Source organism: Aricia agestis, chromosome 1, assembly GCF_905147365.1.
Source record: "Aricia agestis chromosome 1, ilAriAges1.1, whole genome shotgun sequence".
NCBI lineage: Eukaryota > Metazoa > Arthropoda > Insecta > Lepidoptera > Lycaenidae > Aricia > Aricia agestis.
In genome coordinates this window covers 24821446-24839087 of record NC_056406.1, presented here as the reverse complement: position 1 = coordinate 24839087, position 17642 = coordinate 24821446, and the positions used below count along the sequence as shown (strand labels likewise).

The following is a 17642-nucleotide window of genomic DNA, read 5'->3' as shown; positions in this document are numbered from 1 at the left end:
TATTGCTATTGCATTGTTATTATAGATATTGCTGCTGTTCTATAGGTTTCTCGCGACAGTCCCCGAATGCCACACGTATTTTTTTATTTTTTAGACATTTTCCTTCAATATTTCGTCAAAATGTATTCAGAAAATAGAACATTTGGTTAGGATGATGCAGGCTGATCACCTGATTGTCTGACAAGTAAGATGATCCACGCGTCGGATGGGCATGGGCATACAGTCGGTCCTGCGCCTGGTCTCCCGCCAGTCGTGTCGGTCTTCCGTCCCACGTATGAGAGTGAAAGGAATAGAGAGTGTACTGCGCACACACTTGGGCACTATAACTGCTACCGTAGTTTAAAAATATATAATATTATGTTTATAAACTTATGTAATACGCAGCCACTTGTCACTTTAATTTCTAACTTATAATATCATTTTTTTCTTGCAACTTCTTCCAATCCTCCTTGTTCGAATTTCGATTAAATTCGAGTATCGTAAGAAGTAAGAAGATTTTTACTTTGCCAGCAAGGTTTAAAATATTATGAGAATATTAAAACTTCGGAAAGCTAAATATAAAATGAGTTAAAATTGTAAATACACATATAAAAAGATAAGCACAAACACGATTTACAAATATTATGACGATAACGTAGAGGTGACTTTTCCATGCAAAAACATAATAATATAGGCATCATGTAAATTTCAACTGTCACTGGGTAAAAGTAGTCCAAGTTACTGTTTTTCTTTCATATAAATTCTCTAATCGTGAAAACCTGTCATGGGCTTTCTTTTTCTATAATGTTGTTTCTATTGTATTGTAATTTAAAGCTGTTGGTTTTCCAAAATAAATAAATAAATAAATAAAAATAAATAAATATGCTTCTCGAACATGAATTATAATTATAACGGGCGAAACAGTGAACAAAAGTTAACAAAACCCCTATTTTTTTGTCACATAAATCACAAAACTTTAGATACAAATCATAACTGTTGTCCAATCACAATTATAGTCTTCGAAGAGTACATTCGCTACAAATAACTATACTACGGTCTATAAATAGGCGACATATACATTATACATAATATATACCTATGTATATCACTTGAGCATACGACGTGTCATAATAGCCGCTTCCAGTGGTACGGTACGCTAGGTTGTGTGACATCACAGGAAATAATATTGTAAGTTGTAACGGACTCCACGTCGAGTCCACGACTCATGAATCGCCCGTACAGACATTAGACAGTCTCCCTCACCCATTGAGATTTAAGAGCGACCGCGACATTCAAGAGACTACTTTGAAGACTTGAATGTCAGTCTTAAGATTTGGGCCAAAAGCAATGCATAAAAAATTCACAACGTACTTATACCTGCAGGTAGCCTCAATCTTTTTTAATTGTGTAATTGTCGTACATCTTTTGCGCATTCCATAATTTTAAAAAGTCGCATTTTTTTCAGTACAAACATTATTGAAATGTTATTCATCTACCTATGAGTTCGCAAAAGCTTTTTGTAACAAAATTCAGAAATAAATTAAACAAAATCGCAAATTACAAACAACAAAGGTCGTCCAAAAAGTAATTAGCTTCAAACAAACAGAATACGAAACAATCGTGACACGACAAAATATACGAGTGTAAATTGTCACTGACAATGTTGCTAACCTACTGACTCACTGAGTGCTGCCTCATCTCATACCCAACCGCAGGTACCTACTGACTGGTAAGTATTTCCCACTTATAGTTTTGCTAATTTTAACTTGCAATCAATATGAACCTACGAACCTATACCTCCTTACTAATAATAATTATTATCGCATAACTAGCTATACCGGGTTTTCTGTTTCGTAAGTCATGTGACTTTTTCAATGTGTCAGACAAACAGACAGCTGACAGACCCTTTATGGTTGTGGAGATATGCGAGGCAACCTCAAAGGAAGATCTTCCGACCGAGCGACTAGCGAGGTAGCATGCTCGCTGCTCGGTTGCTCGGTCTAGCTCTACCGTGAGTTTAAAGCTATAGTATTTTTCGATACTCGATACCGACTACCGCAAATTTTTAGTATGGCAAATTTTACAGCGCCTCTAGCGGTTACTTGCGAAACTAAATTCGCTATACAAAATATTTAGGTAGTCGGTATCGAGTATCGATAAATACTATAGCTTTAAACTCATGGTAGAGCTAGCCGAAGCCCACTGACGTCATTTCAGACGATATGTCTTGCCCTTTTTAGAAACTTCGATAGCGCGATGCAGGATTGTGGCAATAGTTGAGGTTATCGCCACAATATGTATTATTGATAGGAGGTAATGGTATTTGTGACAGTGCTCCCCCTTACCCACTCTAGGTAGAGTGGTATAAATATGTAAAAGTAATTAATTAATATCTGATACACAAATATTGCAAATATTAAAACTTAAATTTAAATTTTTATTATATATCTGCCTCTCGGCTCTCTACTTTTTACTAATTAATTATAACGACTCTATCATAGAGTTTACATTGTAAAGTATATTGATTAACATACTGCAGACGTCAAATATCTTAAATTGAGATTATATTGATAGAAACTAAAATCAAGATGATAAAAATATACAAAAAATGAGCCGCATGTAAGGCGCCGAATCAATCAAAAAGATTGAGCGAAGACCTTGAGGCGAGTAAATTAACCTTCATTGTATTTGCAGGTTTCTGAATATTACGATTACATAACTATAATTATTGACCACTTGTTCGCCGCAGCCACAAAAACACGACTCGATTTTTGGCATTGAGTCTACCGTAGCTAACGACTTGTATTTGGGGAACTACAGTAGTACTAGACTAGGCATTGTGCATTTTGGTGTGGCAAAGTTCAAAATATTACACAGAAAATGTTTAAAGTAGCTTTTTTATTTTCTCCACCAACGCCTCATGTATCTTCCAAGTCCTGTGACAGAACATCGCGCCTTCTCTTTTATACATAAAAATAACTATTACATAGTCTAAGTAAAAGTTAATGGTTGGCAAATTATAATAATTAATAACCATAACCAACCATCAACTTTGACTCAGCCTAGCACAAGGATCCAATTGGTTTAAATATTGTTAAGTTCTAAACTGCACGTGATGATACAAGTAGACAAAATTATTGTGGTGGTATATAATATTATGATAAAAGTGTCTCATATTAAGTATATCAGTTTACTAACAATAATAGCTCCCACACCGGTTTCGGTGACGGTGGCCGGTTTCATGGAAACCAGGCCAGCTACGCAGGAGTAATTTTATAGTGCCCGAGTGTGTGCGCAGTACACAAGAGCACTCTCTATTCCTTTACTCTCATAACCCACACCGACACGACTAGCGAGAGATCAGGCGCAGGACCGACTTTTTACATGCCCATCCGACGCATGGATCATCTTACTTGTCAGACAATCAGGTGATCAGCCTGCATTATCCTAACCAAACTTGGAAATAACATGTTTTCAACGCGGGAATCGAACCCACGACCTCCGAGTCAAGAGCCGAGCTCTGAACCACTGGACCACGGAGGCGTTCAAATCAGTTTACTAATAACTGTTAGTACGCACATATTAAGAGGTAAACGAAAAAAAGGTCTGAAAAGTTACTCTAGACACAATCTCCTTGACACGATCAATAACAGCTATTTAATTCGTGATTAAAAGTACATATTATACAGTAACATACATACACTTCTAGTGTACCTAACGTGAAAAAATAATTCACTGATTGTGCAAGATATTATATCCACCAGCTAAATATGTAGAGAAAAACTTTAAATCTTTAGAGCTTGCTGATCAATTTTAAAATTAGTTTTAAACATGAAAGTGCATATTTTAACAAAGAAATAAGGCGTTAGTTTATTATTAAAAGGCTTGTCGTTAGTTAAATGTCCCCGTAATACAAATAAAAACGTTTAGTCTTTAGATAAGAATAATTTATGGGCATCCGTATAGGAGCTAAAATATCAGTGATTATAAAATTTATGTGGCAATTTCTCAAATAAAGCCACCAGCTATCGGAAAACCGGACAAGCGCGTGTCGTGTGAAGTGTCAGAAGTGGGATCGCTACATTGTATTTAAATGCCCTAAATCGCAAGAGCGCTGAGCGAGTAACGAGTGACTCGCCCGACATAGACTCCTATTATAAATTGTTCAGAAATTACATGCATTTTAAATAACAACTTATGTTTATTTATATATGTCCGCGCGTACGAGCGGTTTGACCAGTAGTCCAGTACACCACAAGATCATAAGTTCTCGTATGTAAAGACTAGCTGTTGCCCGCAACTTCGTCCGCGTGAATGTATGTTCGGTCTGTCTCCAGGCTGTATCTCAAGAACCGTTATAGCTAGAGTTCTGAATTTTTACAGATTGTGTATATCTGTTGCCGCTTTAACAACAAACACTGAAAACAAAATAAAATCAATATTTAAGGGGGGCTCCCATACAACAAACATAATTTTATTGGCCTTTTTTGCTAGATATCAATAATGACAACAGGCAGGCAGTTGAAATTTTCACAGAATCCTTAATTATATATTATGTACTTCAATAATTAATAATAAAATTAGAATATAATTAAAATTTAAGGGGGGCTCCCATACAAAAACAACTTTTGGCTTATTTTTTCTCTATAACGGTACGAAACCCTTCGTGCACGAGTCCGACTCGCACTTGGCCGATTTTATTGTAAACATGGTATCAAATTCGGGCAATTTATACAACAAAAAAAGAATTTTGAAAATCTGACCACAAACAGCAAAGTAAACATTAATTCCTCCTTTTTTTTAAAGTCGGTTAAAAAAAGTATCTAAGATGTTGAACAGGGATGTAAGGTATCATCATGCAAAATTTCATTGAAATCGGTCTAGCGGATTCAGAGATTAGCCTGTACAAACCGACAAACAGATAAACAGAGAAACAAACATTTCAAAAACAGTTAAAATGTGTTCTACTATCTTCTAACATGCCCCTGACTCATTTTTTCAAGTTTATTTTCAATGTACAAAAATTTTACTTCTACGATTTTATTATAAGAACTAGCTGTTGCCCGCGACTTCGTCCGCGTTAGCATAGTAGATCACATCCCAAGTATTATTTATTGTACAAAAGTATTCAATATACAGAATTGACTTTCCTACGATTTTATTATATATAGATGTACCGCGCGGCTTCGCTTGCGTAATTTAGGAATTTCACGCAACCGTACATATTGCAGCAAAAAAATAGCCTTTGTCCCTTCACGTGGTCTATTCTTCATGTTTGCCAAATAACATAAAATAATAAGCAATATCATATAATTTCCCCCGTTTTTTTCACATTTTCATCTATTCCTTCGCTCTTATTAGTCTTAGCGTGATAAAATATAGCCTATAGCCTTCCTCAACAAATGGGCTATCTAACACTGAAATAAACCGGAGGTCGAATCTTGAAGTCTTATTCGCTGGGTTGCCAGTGCCAGAAAGTTCCAATGAGTCGGAACTGTTGCAGTGAGTCCCAGTGAGTCAGAACTGTGAAGCTGCTGCACGAGATTCTGTGAGTCGGATAGCTGCCGTGCGGGGCCGATGCTACGTGCTGACCCAGAGAGATGTGCTCTGCTTGCTGACTGGTCGGTGTTAGAAAGCCCGATGATGTCAATGCGGAGTCGCCCAGGCCCGGCTAGTGGACGAGGTACTCGATGAGGCGATGCTGGCTGGCGCGGTGCGGAGGGGCGGGGAGTGATGATGATGAAGGAGGCGTGTTCTGTCGAGGGTCACCAATGTGGGATATAATATGTAATTTTTATTTTTCGTAGGATATATGCCACACGCTTATGACCTGTCACGTGTGCGCAACTTCCCAGCGTTCTTTTACCGTGGTAGCATGTGCACTGTGCGTGTGCAGTAATATTCTTTTATGCAGTTTTACCATTTTAAATATGTTAATCAAACATATTGTTATTCGCTTGGGATAGACTATAGATTGGGTCGCGTCTGTGATATCAAATTGCTTGTGTGCTTGCGCCATTAAACATTAAAAATATTACCTAAGTAGGTATTTAAACAACTAGATCCATTTCTGTGGTATAACACAAATATTTTAGCTCTAATGGAGCTAAATGCTTAATAACTGTCTGTATTTTAGTTTTGTAATGATTAAATGTTAATATTAAATAGTGCTGGTAATCATAAAAACAATAGTTTTAGTATGCCCTAGGAAACAATAATCATTGAGCGATTCAAACATTTTAGCCACTAATATTTAAAATATTGTTTATATTTATCCGTTATACTCATAACAAAAAAATTGTTTCGTTACTGTCGGGCCTGAGTTAATTTTGTATGGGCCGTGGTAGTTCTTCTTTCCATGTTTTTTTCCAGCGGGGATTACCTCGACAGAGATAATACATTTTATTTTCCTAGTCAGGTCTGCAGCGGTTTATCAGCGCCGTATCTGCAGCGCGATACTTGTATTTATTTACGACTTTACGAGGTGGTGGTTCACCTTGCATTTTTTTCGCGTCACACTCATCAGTCCGCCTCATGTTACTGTAACGGGTTCCTTGTGATTTTGGACAAAAATCTTGTCGGTGATATTAAATTCGTACTGAAACAATTTTCTCGAAACCACCAAAAGCGTCAAAGCAGCTGGAAGGGTTAAATTTTTGATAGAGACACTAAACATGTCCATACGAACAGAATCGGAGGCGAAAGCGGTCGACATTAATAACGTATTTATAGTCAAGGTGAAAAAAAGCCTGTCGCATGGCATTACGACCGACCGATCGATAGAATTGTAAACTGTTTCAATAATGTATAGGTGTTCGGGTTCTGTAAAGGTGAAATAAATTTACACGTTCCCTCCCACCCACGCGCGTATGAAGCGTACGAACCACGCCCGACCGCCGCGAAATAACACTGTAAATTGGTAGCGATTTCTATATTCGGAAATTAAATTCTAAATTCTAATCTTTTAACAGATTCGAACCCAATCTCGTATTAAAGTTACAAATGCGTTGAGTCTTTACCTTTATTATCGTCCAATAACATGGTACGTGGAGGCCAATTTTGAAAATTGAGTGGATATATTTTAATTTGTCTCGTGCCCTGTGATATGTAAAGGGGGAAAACCTTACACATTGGAAAGTAAAATTCGCACTGCCATTGCCCCCTCTCCGGTTGCCATCCAGAGTTAAATTGTGACTTTTCCTTCCTCAAGTACGTACGCTCTTTCATGTGTTTCAAAGTTAAATTGATGTGAGTTCCAAAACAATTATTGTTCAACAACATTTAAGTATAGCAATTTCTACTGTTCGATGTCTTTCTTCTTTGTAGTCTACCTATCTAGACTTCTTTGTAGTATACCATGAAACATGGCAATAAACTAAGGGACTGAAGGAGTTCCTTTACAAAATTGTGCATTATTCACAAACATTTAAGGAACAAAACTCGCTATTCGCGTAAGATTGGTTATTTGTATGACACAGTAAATAAAAGTGTCCTAGACAACGTTTCGGTTCAGTATCTAGTAGTCTAGAGTCTAGACACTTTATGTCATCGTTTGCAACACCCGGAGTGGGTAGCTCGCTGCACATAATGTCCAAATCAGATATTTATGTAGTCTAGGACTCTAGGTTATATAGAAGATCACGCTATAAATGCAATTCATGTTGAGGAAATTAAGGGATTAAAATTATTTATTATATTAACATTATTTCAGTAACTTATTGACTTGACTTGCTGGAATGGTGATTAAAAGCAAGTAATAGTTGATGCCTGATAGCATACAGTACCTACTTAGTCTCATGAAAGATACATTTTCTTAATTTTTTCTTGCAGTGAATTAAAGGGTAGTCACAACACATCATAGATGAAGAAACGACAATTTATCAGGTCAGAACAAATAAAGATTTTCGAAACTTCATTTGCCGCTCGGTGGCAGACTCTACATATTCAAAGCACAGCGCGGTGGACTTGTAATTTAAAAGATTTTTCTGAGATTTTCCTAAGTACCAGTACCATCCACCAGACGGCGCTATGTTGTGGCTATGTACTGCTATATGTTATCATGTCAATTGACGTGTCAAACTGTTATAATAATACGAACAGAAAAACCCTCATTATATCTTAATAAAACTTATCATGATACTTTACCTGTAAACTCCGTAGTGTTTCCCCGACGCCCTGTCGCCGCATATCGAGCAGAGGTGTTTGGAGCCACTGAGCGGGTGGTTGGGGGGGTAGTTGCGGAGCGCGGGCGGGGAGGTGGCGTCGTCCCGCAGACCGTCCAGCATGGCGGTGTCGGGCTTCATCTCCGGCGGGGACATGGGCGACATAAACCCCGCCTCTATGTTCAGCCCTGCGGACAAACAGACGGACATTATTACCACAGATATTGGTTGAAAGAGATTACCATGTAACGGAATACTCTACAATCCAGACTGTGGATGAGTTATAACAGCTACTTTCTAGTGCCTACTCGGTAGGGTTTATCAGTATTCTAGAAATTGTTTAAGAGTCCAGACTTCTTTTATAGATTTCTATACAGTCTTTTTTATGTTTTTTCTATACACATTATAAACATTTACGAGACGATTTTGTACGAGAGATTTTGTATTTCCTACACTTGTGTTAAATTTGAGGAAAAAAGTTTTTTTGCGTCAAATGTATTATACAGTTTCAAATGTTTGTGATTTCATTGATCATTGTTTCGATACGTAGTCAATGTGACAAGTGAACATCGGGTACGTTAACTACCCACAATCATCTCGATTCTCGAATAAGCAGAACTAAACATTACAAAGGCTCGTAGCAAAAAATAAACAAAAAGTGTGTCCAATGTGCAGAAAACCCAACAAAACCGGTCCCAAGTATGGAAGCTCCCAATGACGAGGAAAACATTTATCAAATAGTTGCCCTTTTTATTGAAATTCATGCTCAGTTCAGCTTTCCTTTTATATTGCCATTTGCCACTGACATTCGATAAATAATAAGTAATAACCAGCGTTCACACTATCAAATAATTTATTGCTTTCGCGCCATACTTTAAATTTATATTAGTTACTTTATAATATTACTTACACTTACATAATAAATAGTAGGTTGCTAAAGGATAAGGCCAGTACAGTCAAATTAATCCCGTGGGCCGTAGTAGAGTAAAAACAAGGAACAACAAAGATAGAACATTTCTTTTCGCTGAGCACGCAGGTGATTTACACCCACCACATCTATGAATAACAGTAATCCGCCCCCGTCTCACGTATCTTGCGAGAGCAATGCGATAGCAATTATAGCGCGATAATTGCTCCAAAATCGCAATTTCGTATCACGTATCAGCCAAAAAAATACGATTGCAATCGATCACTATTACATGACAGCATTGTTTGTGACATTCATAACACCCAGCAATCGCTCGCGCGATTATTGCTAGTGAGTGGATTGTTGATCGCTATTTTTACCTGATAGCCCTACCCCCCTAGACAAGTAGCAAAACGCTAACGCTACAAAATGTATGGATTTGACATTAGTATTCGCTAGCGAAGCGATGACTTATGTCAAATCGCATACATTTTAGCGTTAGCGTTTTGCCACTTGTCTAGGGGAGCTGTTCTCACACTGACACGACGTCCGGAATGTTTTAAATATGATAAAGTATTCCAAATTCGGGCGAAACAGTATCAGTTCAGAGGCGACGGATCAATGTGCTCCCGTGAGACGTGGACGACATGTAAATGTACGGCTCGGATGTATAAATGCTGCGTAGATCCGACATCGAAAATCCACGAGGAAACCGTTTATGATAACGAATCCTTAGTGCCATAGATTTTAAATTGTAATTCCCGCAAACTATTCAGGTGTCACGGACAAAATTCCTTTCAATTTGCATCGAAAATATCCTGGTTTCCATTGTAAAGCCCCGAGAATTCCTGAGGTTCAGACGAAGTTCGCGATAAAAAGATATTAGGTACAGATTATTACCTATAGAACTTCTTCGAATCACTATTCTTCTAACATATTCAGAACGAAGTACTTAATGTTAAATTGTGCAAAAAATACTATGGCGACTTGATTGCGAGCAAAAATTAAAATGATTTTCGGGCTTAGTACTTACATAAAAAACTTCAAAATATATGCTATTTTTCAATTCCCCACGAAACATTTTCACCAATAGAATGATGCATATAAGTTAAAAATGTTATTATTATATATTTTTAATATGTAAAATATTGTTACGACGTTGTACAGTTTACTCGGAAAATACACTTCGACTTGCAAATGTTGATATAATGAAGTAGCAGCCGGCAGATTATTGTTATCGCTAAAGAAAAGCAGAACGCGATAACACGGGAACATAATATTTGGTGTAAAGTAGACCAATATTACGAACTAGGTGACCCACGCAACTTCTTCACTATTAAATAATGATTACAATTACAATACAAATTATTGTATTTTTTTTTAAGTGAGGGCTTACGTAGAGTCTAAACCGTCTCCTTTCAGTGAGTGTTTGCTTTTATTAAGCCTGTCACACACAGAGCAGGTAATGTAAAGATGTATATTATAGCACGCTACATCTCGATACATCTCAATACATCTTTCTATAGAAATCGTCAGGAGACCATACACAGCAGCTATAAAGTATATTTTTACATCTTCGTATCTTAAGATACCGTTATTATCTAAAACAAATAATATAATGATAATAAAAAAAGTAGAATAAATGTAAGTACCCAACTTTACATTTTTATTTTTTGCAAACCAATAGTATATTTTATGCGAAGAAGAGACATCAGACATGGGAGTTAAAGCATTATTTCGTGTTAGAGTTGTTGTGAAAACCCAAGTCTATGCTAAAGCAAGATATTTCTTTTCAGTTCGTTTGTACTTCGAACTAATGAGGATCATTTGAAAGTTAAATACATGTTTACGTTCCCGTGAGTGATGAGATAAATCTTTTGAAAACGCATACTATTTTTCAGGGATCAAAACTCTTACTTAAGACTGAGATGTACACAAGTATACGATACACATAGCAATCAGCAAAGCTAATGATAGAGGTCAACATTCCTTATAAAAACTGATTAAAAATATCTATTAGCATTTAGCTAGTAATTCATCTAAAATTATAGCAGACTAGATGTCCCGCACGGCTTCGCCCGCGTAAATTAGGAGTTTTACAGAAACCGTACATTTTCACATAAAAAATATTTCCCCCGTTTTTTCCACATTTTCCTGAGTTTCTTCGGTCGTATTGGTCTTAGCGTGATAATATAATATAGCCTATAGTCTAACTCGATAAATGATCTATCTAACACTGAGATACATTTTTAAATCGGACCTGTAGTTCCTGAGATTGACGCGTTCAAGCAAACATACTCTTCAGGTTTATAATATTAGGTAGGTATAGATTGTTTTAATTATCGCTTGACAAACTTGAGTCTCGATCTAAAAGACTATGAAATGGTATAATATGGTAGTGATGATGACGATGATGATGATGAATGTAATTTGCATAGTAGCATATGCTTTCTGTTTTTAAAACAACGCCAAAACTCCCAAACTTGTATCTATAAAGAATGAGGAGTTCTCTCAGCACCTTCCGAACCACGGTATACCACGTATATCTCGGTGCTAAATCTTACTTGTTGGTAGCATATGCTTAGAATACTTCTCACGAAACCAAACTCACTACATGTTTCCCTATATGTTTTGAGGAGTTCCCTCGATTACTTATGGATCCTTCATCAGATCACCATTTTTGTGAATATAATACCAAATTAGGATGATACCTTATATACCAAAAGAAAAATTTTGAAAATCGGTTAACAAACGGCGGAGTAATCGTTGAATATAAGAAAACGAACATAACACCTCCCCCATTTTGAAAGTCGGTTAAAATTGTAGCCTTTGTGTTATTCTGATGTATAAGCTATATTATTGTAAAGTTTCATTTAAATCCGTTCAGAAGTTTTGGCGTGAAAGAGTAACAAACATCCATACATCCACACATCCACACATCCATACATTCATACTACCACAGCCGAATATAATATAACCTCCTCGTTTTTTGGAAGTCGATTAAAAAGTGTAAGGCCCACGTGCGCCAGTCTAGGTTACTGCTAATTGATGGTCAAAAGATAATTCTTTTACCTTCTCCTGCATAAATATAAAGAACGAGACAGAAGGCCGTACTACGAAACTGTTTTGAGACTCAAACAATTGGACGAGAATGCCGCGTCGCTCTAACAACATCATTTCACGTTTGTTTTTCACGTTTGTTAGAGAAGGACGCAACATTCTCGTACGATTATTTGAGTCTCAAAACCGTTTCGTGGTACGGGCCCAGATGACATAATATATTTTACCGTCAAGTTTACACCAGACTGGCGCAATTGAGCTTTAATTAGCTAAATATTAGCTAAATTTCAAGAAAATCAAAGACAAATAAAGCTATTATAAAGACAGTAATTCAATTACTCAAAGATGATACTTAAATCATTTAAATTTGATAGAGCTACAAGACGATCGTCATTTAGCCACTATATTAAACGTAGTGGTGGTAATTAAATCTTCTACCAGTTCGACTTTGAGTTGCGATGTTAGCTCATTATTTTTTAATCGCAATTTGAAATAAGCATAATATATTAACTGTTAGACAAATCTGATTCATATGTAACCTACATCGTCGATAGTCCATTATTAATCATCGAATACAGTGATATGTCTCCAGTTTTTATGTATCGTGTACCCACACTAAATGTCTGTGATCCAGTCCCATAATATGAGATCATCTCATTTGTCACAATCGTGAATTCATGCTGATATCGATGCAAGTCCCTTCGAGTACCCAAAGGAAATTCTGCGCATATATTTCTTTTAATTTTCGGCTTTCTATAATAACTAGAGATCGCGCAATGGTCGAAATTCGACCTTAGTTTCAACGACATTAGGACTACTACGAATATTTTGTAAAAAATATTTACTATCATTTTTTTTCAACTCTTGTCTCTGGGACTTAGCTGATCTCAGACTGGCCGTGTAAGCATTGTCTAATAGTATCTAAGATTCAATAAAAAAAACTATAATCCATTTTCAATTTGTCAACTTGTTGTCAACAGACTTCAACCATAAATAAAAGAGTAAGTTTTATACGTGGGAGAGCCATGCTTCGGCACGAATGGGCCGGCTCGACCGGATAAATACCACGTTCTCACAGAAAACCGGCGTGAAACAGCGCTTGCGCTGTGTTTCGCCGAGTGAGTGAGTTTACCGGAGGCCCAATCCCCTAACCCCTACCCTATTCCCTCAACTATTCTATTCCCTTCCCTTCCCTTCCCTACCCTCCCCTATTACCCTATTCCCTCTTAAAAGGCCGGCAACGCACTTGCAGCTCTTCTGATGCTGCGAGTGTCCATGGGCGACGGAAGTTGCTTTCCATCAGGTGACCCGTTTGCTCGTTTGCCCCCTTATTTCATAAAAAAAAAAAGAGTATAATTCGTATGTATAGGCTTGTCACTCAAAAATCTGTCATTTCTCATGTGTGTGTGTTGTAGTGTGTGTAATGTTTTATTTGTTAAAAAAATGTATGATAAAAGCATAATTTCAAAATAATATTAGTTCGATGCACTCCTTCACCATATAAACTATAACTGTGCAAAATTTCATGCACGTACGTTTCCCCATTTTTCGTAAAAAGGGTTACAAAGTTTTTCGCTTGCGTATTAATATATAGATTAAGTACTGAGGTCAGACTTTTAGTCAAACTGCTATCATACACGATTTCAACAAGAATAAGTGGATTGTCAGTGACTATTAAATAGAATATTTTATTGAAACAAAAATTTGTATGCATCAAATCCTGTTATTTCCCCTGTATTTGTTCATTTATCTTATTTGTGTATCATTTAGAAAACATTTTTTTTAGAATTCATAATGTTCCTTCAAATTATTTAACACCATCTTCACTTGAAGTATGGAAACCTGGCTTAATTGAATAAGTGATGGATATCCCGTCATCATTCAACTGTGAGTGATTACACTTGATATTCAGATCCTGAGCAGTAGTGGCTGAATGTCGTGTTGTTGTATTTCAAATTCGTCAACAACACCACAAGATCATGGACATAATATTGTAAAGAACATCTAACAAGCCAAGACACCGATTTTGACTAATGTGTAGAGTTTTTAGATTCTTCTCATACGGCTGACACATTATATTATTATCAAGTACTAGCTGTTTCCCGCGACTTCGTCCGCGTGGACTTCAGTTTATAGCGCGCGATGTCAACAAAATTGGTGTCAAAAGCTTTTATAAAAAAACCCTGGTACCCCTTAAATTAATACAGCTGTGTAGTGTGCACACAATAAGTACTTTATTTTTTATATTAAACTTTATATTTTATGCCAAATTTCAAAGCATATTTAGGCCCCCAATTACACAACTTTACCCATAAACTATTTATCATTGATAGGTTTAGCCCCAATTTCACCAACGTCTGTTAGTGTTAACAGCTTGTTAAAATGTCCTGTCTTCTCTTTCATTCATATGAAAAACGAAACAGCTAACGTGATACTAATTCGATCATTAACTTTAACAGTCGTTGGTGAAATTTGGTCTTAAGGTTACGTCACTGCCTGCACAGATAAAGTATTGAGTTATTTAATACCGTAGAATAGATATAACAATCGAAAAAAATCGAGACTTAAATGTAAGATGATACCACCTCTTATAGAAAGACTTTTGAGCAAGCGTCAGCGCGATGTAGAAGACGCACGGCGCCATCTATTATGAATTTTTTGAACAAATTTACGACCCTTACAACCCTTTTTTCCAGTAAAAAAGTAGCCTATGTCCTTTCTCAGGCTTTAGACTGTCTGTATACAAAATTTCATTACAATCGGTTCGGTAGTTTTGGCGTTTGGCGTGAAAGCGAGACTGACAGACAGACAGAGATACTTTCGCATTTATAATATTAGTATAGATTATGTGCACACTGCACAGCTGTTTTTGGGTATTTTGATTAATTAAGGGCCGCGCTACACCGGAATGGCAGCGGCGAGGCGAGCACTTTCAGCGCTGCCATTCCGGTGTAGCGCGGCCCTAAGAGGAGTACCACTTACCAGGGTTTTAAAAAGTTTTTCAATTTGACACAAATTTTGTTGACACCGCGCGCTATAAACTAAAGTCCACGCGGACGAAGTCGCGGGCAACAGCTAGTATATATATAATATTATTATAATATTATTAAACATCATATTCTAACGTATTAAAAACTATCAACAAAAACATACTAACTAATAAGTATGATTAGTTCTATGTTACAATAAAGTAAAAAATAAAACGCCATCTGTTGAATCGTATTAGAACTAAAATGTTCACACCATCGATATATTTCTGGATTTTTTATAATATTATACATAAAATATGTTTAAGATTTTTGAAATTTTATTTTAATACACATCCAAGACCCAGGAAAATTGAAAATTTTTTGTTCCGCCTGCGGGACTCGAACCCAGGACCCCCGGGATGAGCGCTGGCCACGCGCAATGCGAATTCATTTTCATCGAAATTTTCATGGAAATAAGATATTTTCCCACATCAAAATGTAGCCTATGTCCTTTCTCAGACTCTAGAATAACTGTATACAAAATTTCATTGCAATCGGTTCAGTAGTTTTGGCGTGAAAGCAAGACAGACAGACAGAGATACTTTTGCATTTTTAATATTAGTATAGTATGGATTATAATATTATTAAACATCATATTCTAACGTATTAAAAACTATAAACAAAAACATACTAACTAATAAGTATGATTAGTTCTATGTTACAATAAAGTAAAAAATAAAACGCCATCTGTTGAATCGTATTAGAACTAAAATGTTCATTCCATTGATATATTTCTGGATTTTTTATAATATTATACATAAAATATGTTTAAGATTTTTGAAATTTTATTTTAATACACATCCAAGACCCAGGAAAATTGAAAATTTTTTGTTCCGCCTGCGGGACTCGAACCCAGGACCCCCGGGATGAGCGCTGACCACGCGCAATGCGAATTCATTTTCATCGAAATTTTCATGGAAATAAGATATTTTCCCACATCAAAATGTAGCCTATGTCCTTTCTCAGACTCTAGAATAACTGTATACAAAATTTCATTGCAATCGGTTCAGTAGTTTTGGCGTGAAAGCAAGACAGACAGACAGACAGACAGACAGACAGACAGACAGACAGAGATACTTTCGCATTTATAATATTAGTATGGATTTTGCCGCGCTTTAGTGTAAAATTAAGGTTTTTAGATTCAGGGCTGAATATGTAAGGATAGAAACTTGGCTCTACAATCTACATGATATCTCACTACTTTTTGACACCACGAATTATATTTTCTCATCTTGGCAACATTTTTACATGAAAATGTTTTTGGTGGGATTTCATTCCTTTTTGTAAGTTGGTTTGAATATTGTTTTTTTTTTTCTTTTAGTTCATTTTTTTTTTGGGTGTATTTCTTTTAGGTTTCCGTACCCAGAGGGTAAAAACGGAACCCTATTACTAGATTTCATTGTCTATCCGCTGTCCGTCTATCCATCTGTCTGTCTGTCTATCTGTCTCTTGGATGTATCTCAAGAACGGTAGAAGCTAGAGAGTTGAAATTTTCTTCGATTATGTATTTCTGTATGCCGCTATAGCAACAAATCACAAAATAAGCAACAAATACTAAAACAAATTAAATTTAATATTTTACTAGCTGTTTGACCGAGCTTTGCTCGGTATCCGATGAAAATTACATTTTCTAGAAATGATTCCTAGCTAGATCGATTTATCGCCCCCGAAACCCCCTATATACTAAATTTCATGAAAATCGTATATAAGATATCTCTCATACAACAAACATGATTTTTGCTATTATTTCCTAATGATATAATATTAGATGTCGCTGCCGGTCATCTACATCGCGGTATAGCTTGCACGAATAGTTTCATATATATACTTGTTAATGTACTCTAGTCATTAAGAGATGTCACTGTTGGATATCTACATCGCACTATTGTTTGACGCGAAGATGTTTGATATAGTCGTTTAACTTTTAGGTAACGGTTTCTTATTTGAACTAACCTATGTTATTTACATCCTAAAATTAAATATTTGCAAAGAAATGCTGAGACTACGACTATACGTCTTTGAACTTACATATTTTTAAGACGATTTTTAGAGAGAAAAGTTCTCTTTCCCTTTTTTATGAAATTAGGGGGGCAAACAAGCAGACGGATCACCTGACGGAAAGCAACTGCCGTCGTCCATGGACATAGTAACATCAGAAGTGTTGCAAGGACTTTTTCGGCTGTTTTCTTGTTCTCTGCTTGTTAGGGTTCCGTTTTAGGGTTCAGTAGTCAACCAAGTTTTGTTGATTACAGAACCCTATAGCGGAACCCTAACGAGCTGATTTTTTGTATATTGATAGATTAATAGTCTAATATAATTTAAGAGCAACATCGTCCTACAAATAAAACAGTCCATATTTTAGGACCATCAATAATTCAAAGTATGAAATCCTTTCCATCTCTGTTAGCTACCACTTTCGAGATTTTTCGCAAATAAAAATGTTGTTCGTCTTATCAAAATGAAGCTACTCACAAAAAATTTGCTTGATAGTAATGAAACAATATA

At 36.3% G+C, this 17642-nt stretch overlaps 1 protein-coding gene across 7 annotated transcripts in view; it reads right to left on the bottom strand.

Annotated features, from left to right (window-relative positions):
- LOC121727411 (protein ultraspiracle homolog) overlaps nucleotides 1–17642 on the bottom strand; it is a 48330-nt gene that overhangs the window by 17292 nt on the left and 13396 nt on the right. For all 7 annotated transcript variants that reach the window (XM_042115303.1, XM_042115256.1, XM_042115272.1 and 4 more), the window contains one exon: nucleotides 8125–8329. In XM_042115303.1, coding sequence (XP_041971237.1) covers nucleotides 8125–8329 — 205 coding nt within the window. The remainder of the gene's footprint in view (nucleotides 1–8124; nucleotides 8330–17642) is intronic.